Source organism: Maniola hyperantus, chromosome 1 (genome assembly GCF_902806685.2).
Source record: "Maniola hyperantus chromosome 1, iAphHyp1.2, whole genome shotgun sequence".
NCBI classification, from domain to species: Eukaryota; Metazoa; Arthropoda; class Insecta; order Lepidoptera; family Nymphalidae; genus Maniola; species Maniola hyperantus.
The window spans coordinates 1,508,145-1,533,828 of NC_048536.1; the positions used below are offsets into that span (position 1 = coordinate 1,508,145).

The 25,684-nt window shown below is 38.7% G+C and overlaps 2 protein-coding genes across 4 annotated transcripts in view; both read right to left on the minus strand.

Annotated features, from left to right (window-relative positions):
- Nucleotides 1–25,684, minus strand: part of Zir (dedicator of cytokinesis) — a 375,809-nt gene that overhangs the window by 40,998 nt on the left and 309,127 nt on the right. The window lies entirely within an intron of this gene.
- Nucleotides 7,808–25,354, minus strand: Rab5 (RAS oncogene family member Rab5). 3 transcript variants are annotated; one of them, XM_034970915.2, is made up of 5 exons: nt 25,155–25,354; nt 21,888–22,138; nt 20,848–20,920; nt 9,113–9,329; nt 7,808–7,920 (listed from the first exon to the last, which is right to left on the minus strand). In XM_034970915.2, the coding sequence occupies exons 2-5, from the start codon at nt 22,133–22,135 to the stop codon at nt 7,817–7,819; spliced, it is 642 nt and encodes a 213-aa protein (XP_034826806.1). In that variant the 5' UTR covers nt 22,136–22,138; nt 25,155–25,354; the 3' UTR covers nt 7,808–7,816. The 3 variants fall into 3 exon arrangements, with proteins under 3 accessions (XP_034826806.1, XP_069363663.1, XP_034826736.1); XM_069507562.1 differs by lacking the exon at nt 25,155–25,354 and adding an exon at nt 24,911–25,115; XM_034970845.2 differs by lacking the exon at nt 25,155–25,354 and adding an exon at nt 24,591–24,904.

Consider the following 25,684-nt stretch of genomic DNA (forward strand, 5'->3'; position numbering starts at 1 on the left):
AAGTAACGTATACAAAGCACTGATGTATTATATTGAATTTTTAATCATACCTACTATCACAATTAATATTGTGATTTTTCATTTCATTTTACAGATTTTTATTTTTTTAAATTAGATACAGAAATTTAATTTACCCAACCATAAAGAAAACTATATTATGTATAGTAATTATTATTATATTAACAACTAAATATTACTTTACTACAATGTTAGAACAATATATTATATTGATGATGATGATGATGATTTTTAGTTTTTTTTTTTTTTAAATTTACAACTTTTACATAAAAATTTAAATGCAATTTACATGAGTTTGGGTGGTATCATTGAAGAAAACGAGTTCAATGTGAAAGTGGGAATTCGATAGCAAAACTATAGACTGTATTTTTCCTTATCTTACATATGTGAATTAACAAAACGCAAAATTTTTAAGTTCTCACTTGCCATTTTAACTTTGTGTCAACTGTCATGTCAAAAGTACGGTTTTAGTCCTTTAGGTCAATTAACTTCATGTAAGATAAGGAAAGATATACTGATAAGATATATCCGATATACTGAATAATAAAGCCAAATAAGACTGTTGACTGATAACGTAAACTCCAGATGTAGAAAGCTAAAATTTTGTACCAAAAAAGTGCACTAAATTTTTTTTAAACAAGCTTTTCAAGAAATATGAAAGTTAGTCTAATTCAATTGTACATAATCTCCTTAACTAAACTAGCTGATAGGTTTAAAAAGTAGTGCTATCCTTATCACAGTGTTCCTTGTGAAAAAGGATACCATTACTTTTAGACACATAATAATAGTAATTTAGTTTTGTCAGAGTGAACTAGAGTGAGGGAACTCTCGGCTTGATCCTGAATCGACGATATGTCGAATGCCTATGGTGACGTAAAATCCCAAAAACCGTTGGGGTCCCACGGTGCTGAAATGGCGTCCTCGCACCGGAAGACGCAGTGTTGGAAGATCTCCCACTAGGTGGGCGGACGACATCACACGAGTCGCAGGGAGCCGCTGGATTCAGGCGGCGCAAGACCGTGGCGTGTGGAAGTCCCGACAAGAGACGTATGTCCAGCAGTGGACGTCTATCGGTTGATAATGATGATGATGATGATGACGTAAAATCAAAGCAAAATAGGGCTACCTGCCTGTCAAATGTGCTAACATTTGACACCTGCCAGTGACGTCGAAGCGCGTGAAGTGAAGACGCGAACTGTGATTTTGTTGAGAGATCATGTACAATTGAATTTGTACCAATATCATAGAATGAAAAGTTTTTTAATTATGACAATGACGGCGATTCTGTTGTCTTTCTCTAAACTAAATTTAGAGTATCTGCATTTAAAACTGTCCAACTGTGCCTATCCTTTTCATATTACATTAGTAAGAAGAGGATGCAAATACTCTAAAATCAGTACCAGTTTAGCTATGTTTTTTACTACAAAATTTCTACCAGGTTGCGTCTTACGAGTATGCATGACATGCACACAGATGAAAATAATATGGAAAATTCACGCACACATGCGTGGGCACCTATCTACGCACGACATCGGAGCAGCCAATACGACGATTTGAAAGAAAATGAAAAAAATTTATATCCAAATAATATTATAATTATAATTTCTTTATAATACTATAAACAATTTGATTCATACAACATACACGTACAGTGCCGTAAGAGAGGACCAATGCTTTAGAATTTAGGATCCTCCTAATATCTACACGTTTTCCATAAACTACCCTTAGAACGACTGCACATCTCGAAAACGAAGAATTCGAACATCAAATCTCTATTTAGTAAAATGGACCAAAACGTCATTGTCTTAAAGTCGTTTATTCAATACCACCTATTTACGTTTTACAATATTTCTGGCTGTATATGAATGAACGAACCTTAAATCAAACGTGTTTAGGTCTATTTTACTCTGGATGTTAAGTATTTCGATACTCGAAATCTATCAACGTTGTCGAGATATGAAAACTCGTGTCAAGCTTACAGCGGTCTTATCAAAAGAATGGAGCTGCTTTCGTTGGTTAAGGATCATGACACATTAGCGCAGATTCGAAGCGAAGCGACGCGTTTATTTTATAATGTTCCAAAGTACACTAAGTCTGAAATCTATAGAATTTACTTTGACTTTGCTCAGACTTCAGACACAGTTAAAAAGAGACAAATTTACAACAGCGGTATAACGCTGTCTCGTTTTAACAGTGTCTTAAATCTGAGCAAAGTCAAAGTCAAAGAGCGTCTTGAAACTTGACTTAGACGACTTAAGACGGAGTTAAAACAAGACAGACTTATACTGGGACATGTCTGTCTCGTTTTATTCAGTTTTAAGTCTGCGCAAAGTCCTAGTTGTGATTTATAGATTTCTGCCTTAATTTTGTCTCTACCGCGTTTTTTATCCATTCGCATTCGGCGCGAATTCGTTCCGCGGACCGCGCAGACTTGTCTATAACGTACTGGAGAAGTGAGTCTAATTTGCTTCTCTGATTTGTTCATTACACAGTGGAGTCAAAGTTCAGTTTGATTTGAAGCATTCAAAAAACGCACCGCTGCTTTTCGCTTCAGTGTCAATATGCCTTGAGCCTTATATTTCTAACATAACATCTAAATGCATTAAAGACGCATCTGCGCTTACAATTCAATACACTGAAGAACTATTTCAAACTGCTACATTCCTTTGAAGGGACCCAAACAAACGGTTGCGATACATGAGTTTTGTGTTCATATGAGTGCAGGGTGAACTAAAAAGAAAAAAAAGATTATTTTTTTGAATTATTAGGATATCAATCTGATCCGAGAAAGACAAACCAGAGAAGACAGACCAGTGAAAGATCCCGTCCAGATTATCGGAAAGCCTTAAAGAACGATCATTCATTATGCATTTTAAACGCCGAGTTTCTTGATGGTTTCGCATTCTGGAACCAGTAGGTTTTTTTGACGATCAAAAGCATCTATGAAAGTTTATTTGAATAAAAATCTTTCTATTTCTATTTCTAAACTATTTGAAGTGATTAAATGTGGAATTTTACACCCATTGTCTCCCTTCCACTCGTACGAAGACAAAACTCATGTTTCAGCTATTGTCTATATGGAATAGGTTCTGCAGATCTATTCCGTGACTCAGGGCTGAAATTAGTCTACAGAAAAGGTCCAACAAATAAGGGCGTTTCTGCACTCATCCGTGATTTTACGGATCCGTCAAAAAAAGACGAATTTGTATGACGGCTTCAAAGAATCACGGATACGAACCGAATACGGATGAGTGGACAAACGCCCTATCAATCATACTTTGTTTTGGGTGACCAACCGTAAGCACTAAGCGTAAGACTTAGGCTGAGATCTATAGAGCGCACTTTGACTTTGCTCAGACTTAAGATTGAATTATAACGAGACAGATTTATGTGAAAGATATAGCTCTGTCTCGTTTTAACTCTGTCTTAAGTCTAAGCAAAGTCAGAGTGCGCTCTATAGATCTTATCCTGAGATCTATAGAGCTCACTTTAACTTTGCTGAGACTTAAGACAGAGTTAAAACAAGACCGACTTATGTTTCTGCATAAATCTATCATGTTTTAACTCTGTTTTACGTCTGAGCAAAGCTGATTAGAGTTTAAAGTTAAGAGTTAAGAGTTAAAATCAGACAATTTTTTGTGAGAAACATGCTATCTTGTTTCAACTGTCTTAAGTCTGAGCAAAGTTAAAGTATTTCCTATAGATTGTAGTCTTAGCATGCTCTATCGTCGGTGTAAAACATTGACAGGGATGGCATGAACATGTACAACTAACGTCCGAAATAATAAATATCAATTTCTGTAATTTGTCGATAATAACCTACTTAGCAACGTCGTTACTTGTTGCTAAGATCAAAGAACAATGATGCTAAGTAAAGCCTGGTCAGAAATATAAAAAGCTTTTGGGGGCGCCACTAGTACAAGGTCACCAAGTAAATGGTCTTGTATAAATCAGTTCCAAGGGTTTTCCGTAATATGGCGAGGTATTTTACTTTTCTGATCAGGCTTTAACTTGTCGACAGATTATTACAGATAGATCGATTATATCAATTTCAGCTGCCAAGGAATAATTCGCTCTATACCGGTTGTAACCAGAACGCTAGCAAAAATCGCGCAATGTACAGCGTGCAAAATTCGGGTTAATGCCCTACCTACGGCGCGGCATTGACTCTGAATGGCCTACTTACGCAATGTTTGTTGACCTCTAGCGTCAATCAGATGTTTTATTTGCAATATATCTGTTTAGGATCATTTTGATTTTTTCCCGGGTTTCAGTGATCATCAGTACTATAACCTGTCTTCGTTCTAACCAGGGTTCTGGTTACACCCTGTATAGAGTCAAATGACGTCACTGAAACTTTGCCAATTGACAGATTCAGGCCTTTCACCCATTCCAATAGACAGCAACTGACTCAACCGCACCAACATAATATATAGTACTCGGCAAACAACTTGTACCTGAAGCAGCGTAGTGGGAGAAATTTAGCGAATCCGAAAAGCGAAAGTCGACGTATCAACCAATCACGTGCACTCGCGCCGACTGATCAACCAATCGCGTGCACCCGCTATTCGCCAGACAATCGCGTCAATGCTCAAGTTGCTTGCCGGACATTGTACGCTATGGAAATTATATCCGAAGTGGTTATCTTAAGCTAAGGAAAAACAACGCCGATCGCCTATCGATATAACTTGATACAAATATTTTGTTTTAAAGTATAATAATATAATTATTTAATAATATTTATATTCTTTACTCGTTACAATTACAGTTACAAATAAGTTCATGTAATCCTACGTATCGCATTATATTTAACTTGTATTATATTTTACTTTGCCAGCGCGCTTCTGTACTAATGGACACTATAATAATTACTACCCATATCAATACATATATTATAAAATACGAGCTGATGCCCGCGACTTTGTCCGCGTGGAAATAGGTTTTTTTTAAATCCCGTGGGAACTCTTTGATTTTCCGGGATAAAAAGTAGCCTATGTCATTATCCAGGTCTTTATCTATACCCATACAAAAAATCACGTCAATCCGTTGCACCGTTGCGCCGTGATTGAAGGACAAACCAACAAACACACACACTTTTGCATTTATAATAAGGGTACTGATGTGAAAGTGTGTTCGTTTGTTGGTTTGTCTATCAATCACGTCGCAACGGAGCAATGATCGACGTGATTTTTAGCATGGGTATAGTTAAAGACCTGGAGAGTGACATAAGCTACTTTTTATCTCGGAAAATCGGAGTCCCTAAGGGATTTTTAAAAACCACATGAACGGAGTCGCGGGCATCAGCTAGTCTAAATATATAAAAGGAAAAGGTGACTGACTGACTGATCTATCAACGCACAGCTCAAACTACTGGACGGATCGGGCTGAAATTTAGCACGCAGGCGCAGATAGCTATTATGACGTAGGCATCCGCTAAGAAATGATTTTTGAAAATTTAACTCATAAGGGGGTTAAATAGAGGTTTGAAATTTGTGTAGTCCACGCGGACGAAGTCGCGAGCATAAGCTAGTTTTAAATAATTATTGAAGCAAGCGGCTCTGCAGCGTGACGCATTGTGTTGCTCTGGTGTAAAGCAGCCTTAAGGTAAAGCCACCATTAAATTCAATCATTTTTGTGGTATAAGTCCCGCAAATTGCTAATGTTCGTCGCCGCTATTTTAGTGACGTCAGCACTAGACTGAAGTTTCCAGCTGATGGTATATTTTTATTTCGGCTGACGGACGTCAGAATCATCATTTCGATGTTAATGAGACATGGTTCCGGCGCAATAGCAATTTGCGGGACTTAAAACACTACATACTTCGACCAATAGTTAAATAAGAAATTATAAAATAGAATTAAGTGCTCTTTTATAGATTACACGAAATAATAAAAAAATATTTTACAAATTACGATAGTATACGCCCTCCCCCTATTTATCCTAAAAATTATAAAAAATAAATAAAAAATATTTGATTTTAGTAAAGAAAATCAAAATAACTTCCCTTCCATATACAGCATTGGAACAAATTGTCGGCTAATCATAATAAATAATATGGCCAATGATGTATCCAATATTGGTCAGACCAAAATTGATTATGACTCAATAAAACCAAAGTTTGAACGGACTAAGCAAAGTTGGCCAAGGTATTGGAGCCAATCAAATAAAATTAATATCAAACGGACATATAGCAAATATATACATATTATATTGGTACTAATCTTGGCCAAGTTACTAAAGTTTAACTCTCCTAAGCCAACAGTACCGTACTGAACGGCGCTGTAATGATGTCACTGAAACAGTTCTAAAACAAAATGGCGTAGTTGCCCAGGAAACATTTTTGACGTCAGAGTCAAAAAATCTCCCTAGATGGCACTGCTATTCTATGAAACCAGAGGTTAAGGCAATGTTTGATCAAACTATAAAAATAGTATGTATAATATACGTTGCGCTTGGTGGCCAAGTTGGGGCAACTTACTGATGAACTAACCTAATCTTGGCCAAGTTACCAGATATTTGACCAAGCGATAGTTGAGAACATAAGATTACGCTTGGCGGCCAATTTACTGATTGAATTAATAATCTTGGCCAAGTTATCAGATATTTGACCAAGCGACAGTTGAGAACATAGCGTTGCGCTTGGGGGCCAAGTCGAGCCAACTTATTGAATGAATTAACCTAATCTTGGCCAAGTTACCAGATATTTGACCAAGCGACAGTTGAGAACTTGGCGGCCAAGTTGAGGCAACTTACTGATAGCTAGCCTAATCTGGGCCAAGTGACCAGCGTTACGCTAGCCATACACGATAAAGTATACCGGCCAAGTTTGCAAACTTGACGGTCAACGAGATCGTGTATGGTTACCGTTAATGTTTGGCCAAGCGATAGTTGGGTACATAGCGCTGCGCTTGGCTGCCAAGTTGAGGCAACTTACTGTTAGCTAAACTAAACTTGGCCAAGTTACCAATGTTAATGTTTGGCCAACCGACAGTTGGGTACATAGCGCTGCGCTTGGCGGCCAAGTTGAGGCAACTTACTGTTGCTAAACTAAACTTGGCCAAGTTACCAACGTTAGTGTTTGGCCAACCGACAGTTGGGTACATAGCGCTGCGCTTGGCGACCAAGTTGAGGCAACTTACTGTTAGCTAAACTAAACTTGGCCAAGTTACCAACGTTAGTGTTTGGCCAAACAATAGTCGGGTACATAACGCTGCGCTTGGCGGCCATGTTGGGCCTACTTGGCCAAGTGAGCACGGCCAGTGGAACAGAATGTATGTGTATATAGTGTCTATTAGTAGCAGGGCGCTAGCGGCGCGCGATACAATTCATTACAATAGCCTACCTCAGCCGCCGCGCGCGCCCTCGCCCTGTTGCCATTTTGTCTGCAAAATACCAAAAAAAAAAAACACTTGAAAAAAATTAAAAAAGAAATTTCGTTTTGTCCCTAAAAACACGTTTTAATAAAATGTATTTTTTATAGCATTGTAGCACATGTTACGTAATCATATTTTGACCATGCAAAAAATCTATGTATTATATTGCAACTATTTCTACCGTGTAAATAATTATTATTTACACAGTAGAAAAGCTAACGAGTCAGCTAGTGCAGTTATTAAAAAAACTTATTGATAAATTAGTATTTCATTTATATCTGGTGTGATGAATGTACACAGCTCTTCACGTAGGCCAATGCATGTGCCAGTCCACTTCACAACATGCTATAAGCGAAAGTGGCAGTATCGGGGTTGTTGGCGGATGCATTGGTCCACGCGTGGCTCTGGCGCGTCACCTGCGGGTATCACTTGCAGCAGGAAGAGGCGCGCGGCGCGTCGGCGTCGTTGAGGCGACGCGCGCCGCCCGCCGCGCCGCCGCCCACGCTCTCGCTCTTTGGTAACTTGTTCGCTGCAACGACACCGCCATATCAAAAGTCTATCTTACGCCCATACGGCAGCACCAAAGAGAGCTAATATCATAAAATAGCTGATGCCCAGTGCCCACGCCTTTGTACGCATGCATGGATTTAGATTTTTAAAATTTGATTGTTGATTCTTTTTAATTTTCCGGGATAACAAATATTTGTACCAATTAGATGATGCACGCAGTTTTATACGCGTGGATCTACCGTGTGGATCCCGTGGTAACTTAATAATTTTCCGGGATAAAAAGTAGAATATGTCCTTCCTGAGGTTGCAAACTATCTCTGTGCTAAACTTCGTCCAAATCGGTTAAACAAATGAGCCGTGAAAAGCTAGCAGACAGACAGGAACACTTTCGCAAATATTGTAATTGAAGACCTCGCTGCACTGAGTTTCGTGTGGAAACGGATTTTCATACGGTTTTCACCAATAGAGGGTCTAAGAAGGTCACAGGCTATATTTAAAAACATTTAGCTAAAATAAGCACCGTTATAATGATATTTGTGAATTAAATCGGGAAAAAATAGCACCATCTGACTTTGTGCGCTGCATTAATAGTTAAGTTACATGAACAGAATATAGTGTAATGGTTCCTCTCAATTGCGAAACCGGAGCGGGCCGCTAGTTTGATAAAAACCGGCCAAGTGCGAATCAGACACGCGCACTGAGGGTTCCGTAGTACAATCGTATTTTATCGACATTTTGCACGATACGATAATTCAAAAACTACTTACTAGATCTCGTTCAAAAAAAAATTTGGTGGAAGTTTGCTTGGTATTGTGCTTGGTAGCCAAGTTGGACAACTCAATGAAAGTACAAAAAAATGCTGCATCAGTATATTGATGCAGCATTATAAACTCGTATGCTTCTTCGTAATTTTTCTTATTTTTCTTGTTTTATGTAATATTTATTTAATATTTAGTACTATTGTAAATTGCAGTGTTTTTATTTTTTCATATTTGTATTTTTAGCTTTAAGTTAACTGGTAATCCCGCACTTGCAAACTTTTAAAATGCATGCCGGTTTGCCAGTAATTGGGTGTACACTCTAATTTTTTCTCTGTGAATTGTAATTGTTATTTTATAATATGTGTACTATCTGTTGGCAAACCAATAAAATAAAAAATAAAAATAAAGCTGTATGCCGTTGAGCTTGGCGGCCAAGTGGGGCCAACTCACCGATAGCTAGGAATATGTCGTTGACGTTCATGGCAGTCTTGGCGCTGGTCTCCATGAAGAGCAGGCCGTTCTCGTCCGCGTAGGCCTGCGCCTCCTCGAACTCCACCATGCGCTTGGCGGCCAGGTCGCTCTTGTTGCCCGCGAGCGCGATCACGATGGACGGAGACGCCTGCCTCTGCAGTTCCTTCACCCAGTTCTTTGCACGCCCGAATGTGTCCTGGAATCAAACAAATCTAATGAAAATGGGTTCATTATGAAATATTATGACTATTTGCTAAATACGGTATTTGTCTGTGTCAAAAGTAAATTATTTCGGAGTGATTTTTAAATAGAGGGTCTTCCAAAATACGTATAATCCACGTCCTCTGTTAGTTTTAAGTGTAATAACCATTTTGGATTATCCATTAAAGTAAAAAAAAGCACGTCAATGACTAGTTCTCAAATACCAGATTCTCCCAGCGGGCTATGAACCGGGTTTTGATGGGTTCCTCTCAGAGGGAAAAATTTATCCAAGATAAAACCGACAAGTTAAGTTTATTGTAGATGATAAATATAGGGACTGAAAAGTATTTTTTAGGGGTGTATCAAGTGGGGTATCATATGAAAGGTGCCTGTGCCACCTGTGCATTCTAAAACAGATTTTTATTTATTTTTATGCATCATAGTTTTTGAATTATCGTGCAAATTGTCGAAAAAATAAGTCTGTAGTACGGAACCCTCATTGCGCGAGTCTGACTCGCACTTGGCCGGTTTTTTAAAATGAAATGAAAATCTTTTTTATTCGTATAAACTTTTACAAGTGCTTACGAATAGTCGGATGCATCTACCACTGGTTCGGTGAAATAAGAATAGCGAGCAATCGAGCAGGCAGGCCACCTGATGTTAAGTGATTTTTAACATAAGATGCAGGAACATTTGCAGCATCAGGAGTCGCCAATGCTTAGTCGGCCTTTCAGGAATTTCGTTCTTTTCCGCACAGACGCTGTCCGTCCGACGCGGGATCGGAGCAGGGCTTTGCCCTAGCAAGAATGTGTGACTGAACTATCAGACAATGTACAGAGCTGCCAGATAACGTATCACTGGCGGTCTGTCTGCGCATTATAAAAACAACGGCCTTAAAATAGTAAACATTTAACATGTTTTATTATTATAGTTATTTCCAATTCAACAACTTAGCGATGAAGTCAACAGCTTCTTTATGTGTTGTTTAAGAACTTTGTGAAACTTGTAATTGCGTCGCAATCTTTATATTAATCGCAGCATCGAATAATAACTTACAGTACGCGGCAGAAAATAATGTGCATCGGCCTTTAGAATGACATTTCGGCTTTGTAGAGCGATATCTCTGTCACTTATACTTATATGACGTTTTGTCGGTCTCAACGACAGAGACAATTGCTCTACAAATCCGCTATCTCCTTCTAAAGGTCGCTATACATTATTTTCTACCGCGTATTGGCTATGACTCACTCCGAAGCTGTGACAGCCAAGTGGTTAATATCGCCATAATAGCGACTGTATCGCTACTGAATCGCTGCAAAAAGTCTGCGTCAGCGATCTCCCTTAGGGCGTTTGTGCACTCATCCGTATTCGGTTCGTATCCGTGAGTCCTCGAAGTGGCCGTCACGTCATACAAATACGTACTCATTCGATTCGTATTTTTACGGAATCCGTGATTTCACGGATAGGTGCATAAACGCCCTTACAGCCGTACTCAGTCGCTAATCGTTACTTAAGATTGAGTTAAAACGAGACAGATTTATGTGAGATATAGTTCTGTCTCGTTTTAACTAATCTTAAGTAACGATTAAGCTACTCTGACTGTGAGATCTATAGAGCGCATTCTGACTTAGCTTAGACTTAAGACAGAGTTAAAACGAGACAGAGCTATATCTCTCACATAAATCTGTCTCGTTTTAACTCAATCTTAACTCTGAGTAAAGTCAAAGTGCGCTCTATAGATATCAGCATGAGTACAGCTGTTAGTCTTAAGTAAGAAAACCTTACTAGAAATAGTTTAAAAGTAATCGATAGGTTATTTACTAGTGTACAGTAGGTATTTATTGCAGTCCAGTCCGTGTGTCGCCCTTGAACTTGCGAAGACTTATGCGTGTCGGTAATACGATTGTGCGACTCGCGCCACCACCGCACGCCGCACGCCGCACGCCGCACGCCGCACGGCCGGGGGCGGCGCACGGAGACCGACAGAAATTATATCTCCAATCGCTAACTATACCATTCCACAGTCCATTGTAATATTACACTCTCCAGTGATCAATGAAAAACTAATAAGCTAATAGGTAGAATAGAATAGAATAGAATGTTTTTTTTATTCATGTAAACTTTTTTAAAGTGCTTATGAATAGTCAGGTTTAATTTACCACTGGTTCGCAATGCCGTTCCTACCGAGAAGAACCAGCAAGAAACTCGGCGGTTGCTCTTTTTAATTTTTCAATTTACAATGTTATTATACCGTACTATACAAGCCATTGCAGCCCCGTGCATTGCTGGAGCGAGTCAGAATATAGACAAAATAATCGAACATCGGAATTCATAGACAAGATAGAGGCTTCTTTACGGCAGTTACTCACTCATATCCGAGTTGCCATAGAACTATTTGTATGGTAGCTTATGACATTTGACGTAGATTTTTAGGGTTCCGTAGCCAAATGGCAAAAAACGGAACCCTTGTAGATATGTCTGTCTGTCTGTCCGTCCGTACGTCACAGCCACTTTTTTCCGAAACTATAAGAGCTATAGTGTTGAAACTTGGTAAGTAGATGTATTCTGTGAACCGCATTAAGATTTTCACACAAAAATCGGAAAAAAACAATAAATTGTGGGGGTTCCCCATACTTTTTTTTAAAAAAGAATATTAGCCATATTAAATGACTGATATTCCCATTTCCTCTCCAATTAAGCGTCAGGCTTGTGCTAGGAGTAGGTACGACAATAGTGCAACGGGCGGGATTTGAACCGTCGACCTTTCTGTTTTCAGTCCACTCCTATACCGGTTGAGCTATTGAGGCTCTTATTGAGGGACTTAGAACTGCAACTCAAAAATTAGAGTCAAAAACTCTCTCTTAGAGGACGATTTAAACGACATGTATTAATACTACACACCCTTAATAGTTAATGCATTGCGTGAAGGTAGAATATGACACATGTCGTTTGATCGTCCTCTGTGCGGGTGTGCGGGGCGTTCCTACCCCGATTGCCATTTCGACCTGTCACGTTTCACGTTGACCCGCCGCGGCTAAGGCCGGATCGTCTTACCTACTCCATGTTAGTTAGACTCACTGTGCACACGGGTAGATAATTTGGGAATATATTTGGGAGTTCGAGTTTACTTTACCATGTAGAATATTATAATCCACTATCGGCCCTGGCGAGCTTCGTTCAGTCTAACAGTTGATTCAAATTTTTTAAATTTTTCACTCCGTAAGAACCATCCCCGTACTTCAAGGAATATTATAAAAAGAATTAGCGAAATCGGTTCAGCTGTTCTCGAGATTTGCGATCAGCAACACATTCAGCGATTCATTTTTATATATAGAGATATAATATTGTAAATCGGATCTTTAAAAAGAGCAACCGCCGAGTTTCACATCCGTCTCCGCTTTTGTGTGCACCTACTACGCCTACGAACTTATATACGCGAAAGGGAAACGAAATAATAAAGCATGTATGACTTTACAACTTTTAATTAAAATTAATCTATTATGAACATATTTTTACAACTTAAAACAATTACATACACCCATGTATTTCTTAGATAAAAAAACGGCCAAGTGCGAGTCAGGCTCGCGCAATGAGGGTTCCGTACTACAGTCTTATTTTTTCGTCATTTTGCACGATAATTCAAAAACTATGATGCATAAAAATACATACAAATCTGTTTTAGAATGTACAGGTGAAGACCTTTCATATGATACCCCACTTGATATAGTCACTCACTTCGAAAGTTGAAAATACTAATTATTAGTTCATGACCACAATTTAATTTTTTTGTGTGATCTCACCCCAAATTCACGGTTTTCAGATTTTTCCCCAAATGTCAGCTACAAGATCTACCTACCTGCCAAATTTCATGATTCTAGGTCAACGGGAAGTACCCTGTAGGTTTCTTGACAGACAGACGGACAGACAGACAGACAGACAGACAGACAGACAACAAAGTGATCCTATAAGGGTTCCGTTTTTCCTTTTGAGGTACGGAACCCTAAAAAATTAGTAGGGAGGCTTTGGCCATGGCTAGTTACATGGTTACCAGCCTACCGGGAAAGGCATACCGCCGAGCTATTTCTCGTTCTGGTAAAATATCAACCTAGCTTCGATCTGATACTGAAACAGTTCTATGAATGCTTACAAGTATTCTCGGGTACCCACGTAATAAGCTACTTATGACAATAATGCCACGTGACGTCATCACGGTATTTACATAGCACATACTACATACTACGTAGTCATACTTACTCTATATAGTAGGAACGTACTTCCTCGCGATTAATGAATCACATAAAAAATTTATACTTAGTAGTAATCTTAAAGGCAATGGTTACCGAATAGGTCTTTTTTAACGGGAACTTTTGATTTTCCGGGAGAAAAAGTAGCCTATGTCCGTCCGTCAATAATTTTTTTTGATAAACAAGGCATGAAACTATTTTTTTTTTAATTTTACTACTAAAACTGTAGACTTAAAGGGGGTATCAAAAGTAAGTACTGTTTTAGATCTATTTTGTCCCCGAGCCTTTCTCAAATAAAATACAAGCTACTAAACCTTATTAGGAAATCATTGAATTGTTCAAACTTTAATAATTTCTATGTACCTATTAAATATGGCTACGTCTATACGAAGTAACTAGTAAATCTATACGAACTTCTTAGATCGGGCCGAGCCAATAGACATTAGACTCAAGGACTCATTAAGCGTTGAATTATGAATGGAATGCCCCCATACAGTATCGGTGAACGTCTAACCATGACGCTCGAACTGATAAAAGATAATACGGAAATATAATTGCCTTATCATTTTATTGTGATAGCGTCTCATTTCATATTCCGGAACGAATGCTGTGCTAAAAGTTTAAATTAATATTCCAGTGACAAGCATTTTTAGGGTACCGTACCCGATGGATGCCAACGGAACCCTATCTTAAATAAATAAAAGGAAAATGTGACTGACTGATTTATCAACGCACAGCTCAAACTACTGGACGGATCGGGCTGAAATTTGGAATGCAGATAGCTATTATGACGTAGGCGTCCGCTAAGAAAGGATTTTTAAAAATTCAACCCCTGAAAGGGTAAAATAGGGGTTTGAAATTTGTGTAGTCCACGCGGACGAAGTCGCGGGCATCATCAAGTACAACATAAAGCTGATGAATACGAAATATTAGAATTATTAAAGGCCGGCAACGCATCGGCGGTTCCTCTGGTGCTGCAAATGTTCATGGGCGGCGGTAATCACTTAACATCAGGTGACCCGCCTGCTCGTTTGCTCGCTATATTATCTATTTAAAAAAAAAAGAATATCGCGTCGTCGCCCTTGACCGAAACGTTTTCAAGCGTGATGCACGAACGAGTTGTGTAAGGGTTAGATAATCGACTAGTTTACAGTTTACACAATTATTTGTATGTATCAGACGATTGTTACGGGTTCCGTAACCAAAGGGCCAGCCAAGGGGATCCTTATTAGCCTGAGAGCCTCAATAGCTCAACCGGTAAAGGAGTGGACTGAAAACCGAAAGGTCGACGGTTCAAACCCCGCCCGTTGCACTATTGTCGTACCTACTCCTAGCACAAGCCTGATGCTTAGTTGGAGAGGAAAGGGGAATATTAGTCATTTGACATGGCTAATATAATATTCTTTATTAAAAATAAAAATAAATTAAAAAAATTATAAGCCTCCGCTGTCCGTCCGTCTGTCTGTCTGTCTGTGGGTTGTAACTCATGAACTGTAAACAACTGTAACAGTTCAAATTTTCACTGAATGTGTATATGTGTGTGTGCACAGCCGTAGCCAGGGGAGGCTTTATTTTTAGGCAGAATAGTTTTTGATTTATCGTGCAAAATGTCGATACAATACGATTGTAATACGGAACCCTCATTGCGCGAGCCTGACTCGCACTTGACCGTTTTTTAGGGTTCCGTACCTCAACAGGAAAAACGGAACCCTTATAGGATCACTTTGTTGTCTGTCTGTCTGTCAAGAAACCTACAGGGTACTTCCCGTTGACCTAGAATCATGAAATTTGGCAGGTAGGTAGATCTTATAGCTGACATTTGGGGAAAAATCTGAAAACCGTGAATTTAGGGTAAGATCACATTACAAAATTAAATTGTGGTCATGAACTAATAATTAGTATTTTTAATTTTCTAAGTAAGATTACTGTATCAAGTGGGGTATCATATGAAAGGTCTTCACCTGTGCATTCTAAAACAGATTTTTATTTATTTTTATTTATCATAGTTTTTGAATTATCGTGCAAAATGTCGAAAAAATACGACTGTGGTACGGAACCCTCAGAGCGCGAGTCTGACTCGCACTTGGCCGGGTTTTTGTTTATTAAATTCGTCTAACCAGGTACTTACCCCGTCAATAATTAATTAGTCGAACAAAAGTGTATTTCTCATGAAAGGATTCGGTCACGGTTCATAAGCCTATGGCTACGGAATAAAAATTTGAAAGAAAGAAAGAAAAACGTTTTTTTTTTTTTCAACCACGTACAGTAGAAACTCGATTATCCGGCCCTCAGTTACACGGATTCGCGATTATCCGGACTACCAACCGAAAATTGTTCGGCCAAGTGCGAGTCAGACTCGCGCACCGAGGGTTCCATACTCGGGTATTTTTTCCGCCATTTTGTACAATAAATCAAAAACTATTATGCATCAAAATAAATAAAAATCTGTTTTAGAATGTACAGGCAAAGCCCTTTAATATAATATCCCACTTGGTATAGTTATCTTACTTTGAAAATTGAAAATAGTTTTATAGTGAACTATACTACATAATATGCACAAAACCTCTTCATACATTCGATTATCCGGATTTTCGATTATCCGAATCCCTAACGACAACAATTAGTCCGGTTAATCGAGTTTCCACTGTATGTACATTAATAACGTATACTCTTGTATGATGGTACGGAACCCTTCATTTGCAAGTCCGACTCGCACTTGGTCGGTATTTTTCGCTTGAAATCAAAAAATTCAAATTAGTTCCCGTGGCGTAGGCCGTGTATCAGAATCGCAAGTTTTGCAGTAAAACCTCGGTTCTCGATCGTCACTTTTTACGGTCGCGTATTTCTTTGTAGCGGTACTTTTTACACGGACATTCTTGTGTTAGTGAGTTAGTGACCTTTGATTTTATTAGTTAAGTTCTTCAAATCTGTAGACACACATTAAATGTATTTTTATCGATACAGGTTTGGGCTATTTTAATCTTTGACATAATAATATACTCTCCACTTGCCTGAACCAAAGTCCAAGCTAAGTATAAAGGTTTAGTTTTATGTAGTTTTTAAAATGAATTATGGATAATAAATTATAACATTTATCATTACATATAGAAGGAAAGAAAACGCTGACTGACTGACTGACTGATCTATCAAGGCATAGCTCAACTACTAGACGGATTGGGTTGAAGTTTTGCATGAATATAAGCTATTATGACGTAGACATCTGCAGGAAAGGATTTTTGAAAATTCAACCCCTAAGGGGGTGAAATAGGGGGTTGAAATTTGTGTAGTCCACGCGGACGAAGTCACCAGCATAAGGTAGTCTCAGATAATGACAAAATACTTCATTCCCTACTATGGGGAAAAATGCAGCGGACTCCGATCAACATAAATATTATTAATGTACCTTAACATTATAGCATTTGCTTTGCTTGTAACCTACCTTATAAAATGGGGCGAACATATATAAAAAAACCGGCCAAGTGCGAGTCAGGTTCGCGCAACGAAGGTTCCGTACTACAGTCGTAATTTTTCGACATTTTGCACGATAATTCAAAAATTATGATGCATGAAAATAAATAAAAATCTGTTTTGGAATGTACAAATGAAGACCTTTCATATGATATCCCACTTGATATAGTTATCTTATTTCAAAATTAAGAAATACTAATTATTAGTTCATGACCACAATTTAATTTTTTTTGTGTGATGTTACCACAAATTCACGGTTTTCAGATTTTTCCCCGAATGTCAGCTATAAGACCTACCTACCTGCTAAATTTCGTGATTCTAGGTTAACGGGAAGTACCCTGTAGGTTTCTTGACAGACAGACAGACAGACAGACAACAAAGTGATCCTATAAGGGTTCCGTTTTTCCTTTTGAGGTACGGAACCCTAAAAATTGAGAAATATTGCATTACTAGCTGATGCCCGCGACTTCGTCTGCGTGGAATTAGGTTTTTTAAAAATCCCGTTGGAACTCTTTTATTTTCCGGGATAAAAAGTAGCTTATGTCACTCTGCAGGTCTTTATCTATACCCATGCAAAAAATCACGTCAATCCGTTGCACCGTTGCGACGTTATTGAAGGACAAACCAACAAACCAACAAACAAACACTTTCGCATTTATAATAAGGGTACTGATAAGTTCCAAGCAAACGTTCGCGTGTTCGTGACATGCCTAACACTTAAGCGGTGGCCGTAATTATTTATTAGGTTTAAATATACCTAACAAGTTCACAACACGCTAGGTAAAGATAGCTATTGACTATTTCTGGCAACGGTTAATCAACAGTTATTTAGTTTCAATACCAATATTGATAACCGTTGCCGAATATCGGTATCAGAGTTGTGTTTCAACTAATTTAATATGCGCAACGCGCAGCGGTTTCCGTAGTAGTAACTAAGCTTGCTGCCGTATCAATCTGTATAGCTAGCGCGCGCATATTCACTAAAATAGAACCAATTTTACTTTCATGAATATCGTGAAGTAATCACAACCTTAAGTTCATAGCAGCAAAGTTTAATTATAATGATCATTGACATAGGTCAAACTATAGTGGACGCCTGCACGAATAGTTTGCCACAATCCAGTTAACCAAAAACATTTCACGAAGATTGATAAACCAAAGAGGACCTTATCTCTATTACTCTAAGGCTAACTGTATTAAGATTGATAGATCAAAGTGTGATGGACAAGTACTTGTACAGTTAAGCCTTAGCGTAATAGAGATAAGGTCGGCTTTGGTTTATCAAGTTCTTAGTTACTAAGCCGGTAGCCAATAACCGCTCCTTCTCAGCTTTCAGTGAAAGAAAGAAAGAGAAGGCATAATTATTGCGTTTTTAGTTACCAAAAAACCAAACAAAGCATTGTCGATAATCGTTGTTAGCTACGACAATAACGCTATGGTACGCTATAGGCACGGCAGCGGTTTTCAGTTAAGTTAAGCTATAGCGGACACATGTCTAACGCTAGGGCATTGAAAATATTAATTAATAAAGTGATACCTAAGTATCAAGGTGAACGGCCAGCCACAGTGTAAAGAGACCCATACAGTCGAGACCAACGGGCAATATAATGGTGCGGGGTGTGAGCGGTGAGACGCGGGAGGGCCATTTGGTATCATCATCATTATAATCTACCCATCGCCGGCTTTAACTACAGAGCACAGGTCTCTTCTCAGAATGAGAAGGGTGCGTGCCCGGGATCGAACCCCCGACCTCTCAATAGGAGACGAAAGTCTTATTTCCATAGCCCATTTGGTTTGTACGGTGACAACCTCTATATTAGCCACACACACACACACTTTCACAAACGCATAACCTTTGTATTTGTTACTAATTAATTTTAAAGAGCCGGCGATAGGTTGATCATGATGATAGTAATCACCTCCAATTGGCTGACAATTCTCTCACAATTGTATAAAAGCACTGTCAGGTCTATAATAAGCTGTGGTAGCCTAGTGGTTAGGACGTCCGCCTTCCAATTGGAGGTCGGGGGTTCGATCCTGGGCACGCACCTCTAACTTTTCGGAGTTATGTGCGTTTTTAAGTAATTAAAATATCACTTGCTTTAACGGTGAAGGAAATCATCGTGAGGAAACCTGCATGCCTGAGAGTTCTCCATAATGTTCTCAAAGGTGTGTGAAGTCTGCCAATCCGCACTTGGCCAGCGTGGTAGACTATGGCCAAAACCCTTCTCACTCTGAGAGGAGACCTGTGCTCTGTAGTGAGCCGGTGATGGGTTGATCATGATGATGACTGTCAGGTCACTGTATTGTTTTTGTTATACCGTGGTGCCTACAGTCGTAGTACAAACATGAAAAACTGTTGCGAGCGGAGACGGCGGAGGCGTCAATGTGCGAATGTTTGTCTTAAATTCGCATGACTCATTGCATGATAATGATATGTAATAGCATTGTTTTTCTCGGATTTCAATAGACCAGTGACCAGTCTTTTCACGATCATTCATTTGAACATCGAACCAGATGGAACTAGAATGAGGGAACTCCCAGTTTGATCCTGAAATCGAACCAGAGGGAACTAGAATGAGGGAACTCCCAGTTTGATAATGAAATCGAACCAGAGGGAACTAGAATGAGGGAACTCCCAGTTTGATCCTGAAATCGAACCAGAGGGAACTAGAATGAGGGAACTCCCAGTTTGATCCTGAAATCGAACCAGAGGGAACTAGAATGAGGGAACTCCCAGTTTGATCCTGAAATCGAACCAGAGGGAACTAGAATGAGGGAACTCCCAGTTTGATCCTGAAATCGAACCAGAGGGAACTAGAATGAGGGAACTCCCATTTTGATCCTGAATCGACATCTGCCAAATATTAGGTCAGACGAGACGGAAAATCATAAACGTAAGACCTAGTCGTATCATAGCCTATCTAGCCTACCTACATTTGATGCCTGCCTGTGTAGGTGAAGCCTCGTAGTTTTGTTACAAGTTTCATAACTGCCGTGACTGTGATCAAGTTTTGGATAAGTTGGTAGGGACTTTTATGCTTTTACGATTCCGAACGAAGCCGTTGCATACAGGGGTTTGAATATTTTAGTATGGAGCCTAGCCTGTCTACGTCTAAGGGCCCCATATACAGTACGATTCGTCTCTTCGATCAGTTCTAAGAAAATTGTGGCAATCCATCGCTTCAAAAATGCCGTTCACACACGAAACGATTGGTCGTTACGATCGATCATTTACTTGTTCGAAACGGAACGATAAAAACACGCTCAAATAATTCAATTTGTGCCCTATAAAATGGAAAATGAACTTGTTTTCCTTACTTATGAGGCGGTAACTTTGATTCGGCACAGTAGAAAGAAGAAAACCTAGAAAAGTGTGGGTTAAGAAATGTCTCTTAAAGCAAAATCAGTATTTGCATGACAAAAATCGAATCGTTGATCACTGTCGATTCATCGTTACGATATTCATGATTGAATGGGTTTTTGTTGCGATTTCCGATATCGTCTTCGATTAAATAAATCACTATCGATCTTGACATACACTATCGATTCGTCGTTTCGATCGATCTAAACGACGGATCGTAAATATCAATCGTACCATATCGCCCTTTAGGGTTCTGTACCTCAAAAGGATACGATCACTTTATTGTCTGTCTGTCTGTCCGTTGTGTTTGTCCCTGTAAGGCTATATGTAAGTGTGGGAAAAAAAAACTTTGATAGCTCATATCTCGGGAACATGACACTGTAAGATTTTGCCACATGTATTTTGAATAAATAATCTTTAAAAAGAAATATAAATACCTGATTAGTGATGTCGTAGACTACGATAGCCGCCTGCGCCCCTCTGTAGTACATGGGCGCTAAACTGTGATACCTGCAAACATTATTGAACTGTTAAGCTTGGTTCGCGCCTCACTCGGAAAAGATCTGCGGTTCGATTCCTCTTCCGCAAGCGAGAGGTATCAGGTTCGATTCATGAATAAGATATATATTTTACTAGATGATGCCCGCGACTTCGAACGCGTGGATTTAGTTTTTGAAAATCCCGCGGGAACTCTTTGATTTTCCGAGTTAAAAATTAGCCTATTTCCTTCCCCGGGACGCACGCTATCTCTGTACGAAATTTCGTCAAAATCGGTTGAACGGTTGGACCGTGAAAGGCTAGCAGACAGACACACACTTTCGCATTTATAATATTAGTATGGATGTAAGAAATTTTCTAACAACATTTTTCCATAAATACGTGAGGAAATAAAATAGCTACATAATATTAAACTCACGTGACGACCCAAGTCACGGCACGATCGTTTTGATTCACAGTTAGCAGTACTTTACACTGCACTGTACCTATTTGGGTTACGATTTTGAACAGTTTACAGTACGCGGCAGAAAGTAATGTTGAAGCAGGCGTTATTTTGCGAAAATCCATGATATACAATGAACCAAAAGCTTAATTTGCTATAATCCATATAGAACCAATAGCTTAATTATAGCAAATTAAGCTATTGGTTCATTGTATATAAAGTAATGTACATCGGCTATTAGAATAACTAGTGATAACTAGCCACGGCCGAAGCCTCCCACCAGAGCAGAACAGAAATTTAGAATTATAAAATTCCAAACCCATGCCGGGAATCGAACCCTGGACCTCCCACTGACAAGAGCACAGCGCTTATCACTGCGCCAGGGAGGTCGCCGTAGTAGGAAGTTGGTAGTGACACACCTCTGAAAGCATGTAAAGCCTATAAGAGAGAGTGAGGGAACAGAGAGTTGATTAATATGGCTTGTGCCTATAGTTAGAAGACTCGCCCAGCAGCACTAGCTTGAGTTGACACACTCACCTCTCTTGCCCCGCCGTGTCCCATATCTCAAACTTGACTGTGGTGTCGTCTAGACAGAGCGTCTGCGTGAGGAAGGCGGCGCCGATGGTGCTCTCCTGGTACTCGTGGAACTGCCCCTTCACGAAGCGCAGCACCAGCGAGGACTTGCCCACAGCCGACTCGCCCAGCAGCACTAGCTTGAACTGACACACTTTGGTCTGTGGAGCACCGTTCGGCCTCTGGGCCGCTGCGTTTCTGTTTGTTGCCATGTCCTACAAACAATTTACTTCAAATCATTTAAAAATCAAGGCATTAGTAGAGTTTGGACAGCAGGTGAACCAGATTCAGAAGGAAGCAATTGTCCAAGGGATCCATATCTCTAAATCTATAAAAGGAAAAGTTGACTGACTCACTGACTGACTGATCTATCAACACACAGCTGAAACTACTAAACAGATCTGGCTGAAATTTGGCATGCCACATCTATGACACACACTCATTCGTTCCAAATCCGTGAAAATACAGATGTGATTTATATTTGTTTAAAATATTGTTGAAATCAGTTGCAAAGATTATGTGTAAAGATTAAGGTAATAACTAACAGACACACTAATTGTGGATTTGCATAACTTTTGTATTGTGGATTTAGTTTTTTTTTTTTTTGTGTACAGTTAGAAGAGTTTTTAACTAAAATCAGAAAATTGTTTAGTTTGTTTATTTGGAACATATCAGCCTCAAATTAAAACCTTTTTGCTCATATCAAATGTAAACAAAAATGTCTATCCATTCTACTTCCTACTATTCATTATACTTCTAGGAGTAAACAGAAATAAAATAGGTAAAATAGGTAAACGTAAAATTATATTGAGCCTCAATAGCTCAACCGGTAAAGGAGTGGACCGAAAATGGTTCAAACCCCGCTTGTTGCACTATTGTCGTACCTACTCCTAGCACAAGCTTGTTGCTTAGTTGGAGAGGAAAGGGGAATGTTAGTCATTTAACATGGCTAATATTATTTAATAAAAAAAAAATATATACCACAGAAATGAAGTGTGAATGAGGGTTATACAATTTTATCATTAAACACATCATTTGCCAAACAAAGAAATCACATGACCTTGTTTTACTGTGTATTTTGTGCAATTTCATATTGCTTGTCCTAAGTATAATAATAAAATAAATCTTTATTTGTTCCAATTACAACTTTGCTTAAAATTACCGTCGACCCCCAAAGTAGGATAACCAGTGTCATGGGGGTCAGTCTCTTCCCAGATATGCAACGACAATGATTAATATTCCTACTTTAGAGTGTGTATGAGCGCGCGCGTGTTTCGGTGTTTGGGTACAGTTCAGTTCTAATTTGAGTATCTTTTTTTAAAATAAAATAAGTGAAGTTTACTCATAGGTCCTAAATTTGAGTTTTCCATAATAACGATAACCAACTGAAAATTCATTATATTTGTTACAACTTACATCGCATAAGCATTCAACCAAATTTAGTTATAGTAAATTAGTTTTTATTTTATTATAATAAATAGTAGTTATAAAGAAATCGTTTTTTGGGTCCCCTGGCTGTGTCTTTCTTCACTAGCAGCATTACAGAAGTTAGTTGTTGTTAAAAGAAAAATGGACCTTAAACATGGAGGTTTGAATATTTTGGGGGTTCCCCATACTTAGAACTGAAACTCACCATTTTTTTTTCATCAAACCCATACGTTGGGGTATCTATGGATAGGTCTTCAAAAATGATATTGAGGTTTCTAAAATAATTTTTTTCTATGCTGAAATAGTTCGCGCGAGAAACTTTTTTTAAAAATGCCGTAGGAACTCTTTGATTTTCTGGGATAAAAAGGAGCCCATGTCACTCTCCAGGTCTTTATCTATACCCATGCAAAAAATCACGTCAATCCGTTGCACCGTTGCGACGTGATTGAAGGACAAACCAACAAACTTTCGCATTTATAATAAGGGTGTTTGTCTGTTTTACGCTATTAATTATTACTTGCTTTAACAGTGAAGAAAAACATCATGAGCAAATCATGCCTGAGAGTTTTCCATAATGTTCTCAAAGGTGGTCAAGTCTGCCAAACCACACTTTGCCAGCATGGTAGACTATGGTCAAAGCCTTCTCATTTTGACTTCCTCCGTAGTGCATTTGTGTTTTCTTGCAGTATTCATCTCAATTCAATAGATTGGTTAATCTAAACACAAAGGTGAATCAGTCAGTCAACTGACTGATCTATCAACACACATGTCAAACTACTGGATGGATTGGGCTGTTTGTTGGGCTAAGAAAGGATTTTTGAAAATCCAACCCCTAAGGTGGTGACATAGCTGTTTGAAATTTGTGTAGTCCATGAGGAAGAAGCAAAAGCTAGTTTTATAATAAAAACTGTAGCACTAGGAAATTGACAACTTTTTAGAGCTTGGTGCTTAGAGATATGATTGTCAGATATTACAAATTACAATACACAATCACAGAGTCCCACTGAGGATCAAATTGCATTGTACTAAACTATGCTTAAAATTGTAATTATTGTTTAATATAAAATGTGAAAAGTAACTCAATTACTAAGTTTTGGACAAATAATTCCAATTTGAAACCAATTGGTTACTTTTAAGGTTACTTTGCTTATTGGTGCACATTATTAGACAAAATACACATATGATTTATCATAATTATTGTTATCATTGATTAAAAATGTTATTATCATAAAGACTCACCATCTATCAGGGACACAAAAATACAGTTAGACACCATAGACGACACGTAATTCCGAGGTCCCGAAGGCCGAAACGCCCATCAAAACGAGACCATTTCAGGATTTACCCATGTAAACAACACTGAACTCGCGTAAAATCGTGTGGCACAAAAAATCGCAACAAAAACAAGGCTTGTTATCTCTCCCGTATCTTAAGAATCACAAAGAGATTCGAACAATGGATTTCTGTCGGTGATCATTTGACGCAATTGCGGAACAAGCACGACTTTTTCAGAAATTATCGGACACCGTCGACTACGCTGCCTCCTGCTGATGACTAACCGTGCCAGCCCGTATCAACTATCAATCATTTCCTTCGAGCTATCGCGCTTGTCGCCTCCGCGAATCAGCTGTGCTTCGACACTGTAGATGTGTAGACACCCCCGACCCGACCACACCAGCTTCACAACTCACGAAACAGATCAACACACGATTACACGACGTAATATTGCAGTAACTCGTTCGTACTCCACATTATTTGATAAAATGACGCATTTACTAGATTAAAAGGACATGAAAGACGTACCCTCCCTGTTATTATATCGCCGTTGTACACTTTTTATTGGGCGACTGATCCTCGCAAGGTCGCCGTGATTCCGATAATATCATTAATTACACACTTATGATGGATAAAATCATTAATTGAAATGCTAAGCTGGAAAATCTAGCACAGAAATGCGAAATGACCACGAACAAACATGGAAGCGAGCGAGAGAGCAAGCAAGACAGACAATTTACAAAATGTAAAGCTTTGTCTATGGTTTAACTTTCTTTCATTCATATTTCATACAGCTTTTCATTACACAAATTAAAATAATATTAAAATTCAAAATGATTTAGATATAAATGAAAAAAATATTCCTTTAAATTTTATATTTGCTTTAGGTATTAGGTAAAGTTTGATGTTTAAAAAGGGCCCCTCAGTAACTTTTTGTCTGACTCTAAATGAAAATTAACTAAATGAACAATGCTGATTATATGAAAGCATGATTAACTTGGTCACTTGCATAATGCATGCTTTCATGGTTTCTTTTAATTTTAATTTTAATATGATTT

Bases quoted from the DNA above. Each gene is read 5' to 3' on its own strand.
- Rab5 (XM_034970845.2), bottom strand. The intron at 20,921-21,887 runs GTGAGTGTGTCA...TAATGTTTGCAG, and splicing joins GACACGGCGGGGCAAGAGAG to GTATCACAGTTTAGCGCCCA. The intron at 9,330-20,847 runs GTATTTATATTT...GTTTGATTCCAG, and splicing joins TCTACGACATCACTAATCAG to GACACATTCGGGCGTGCAAA.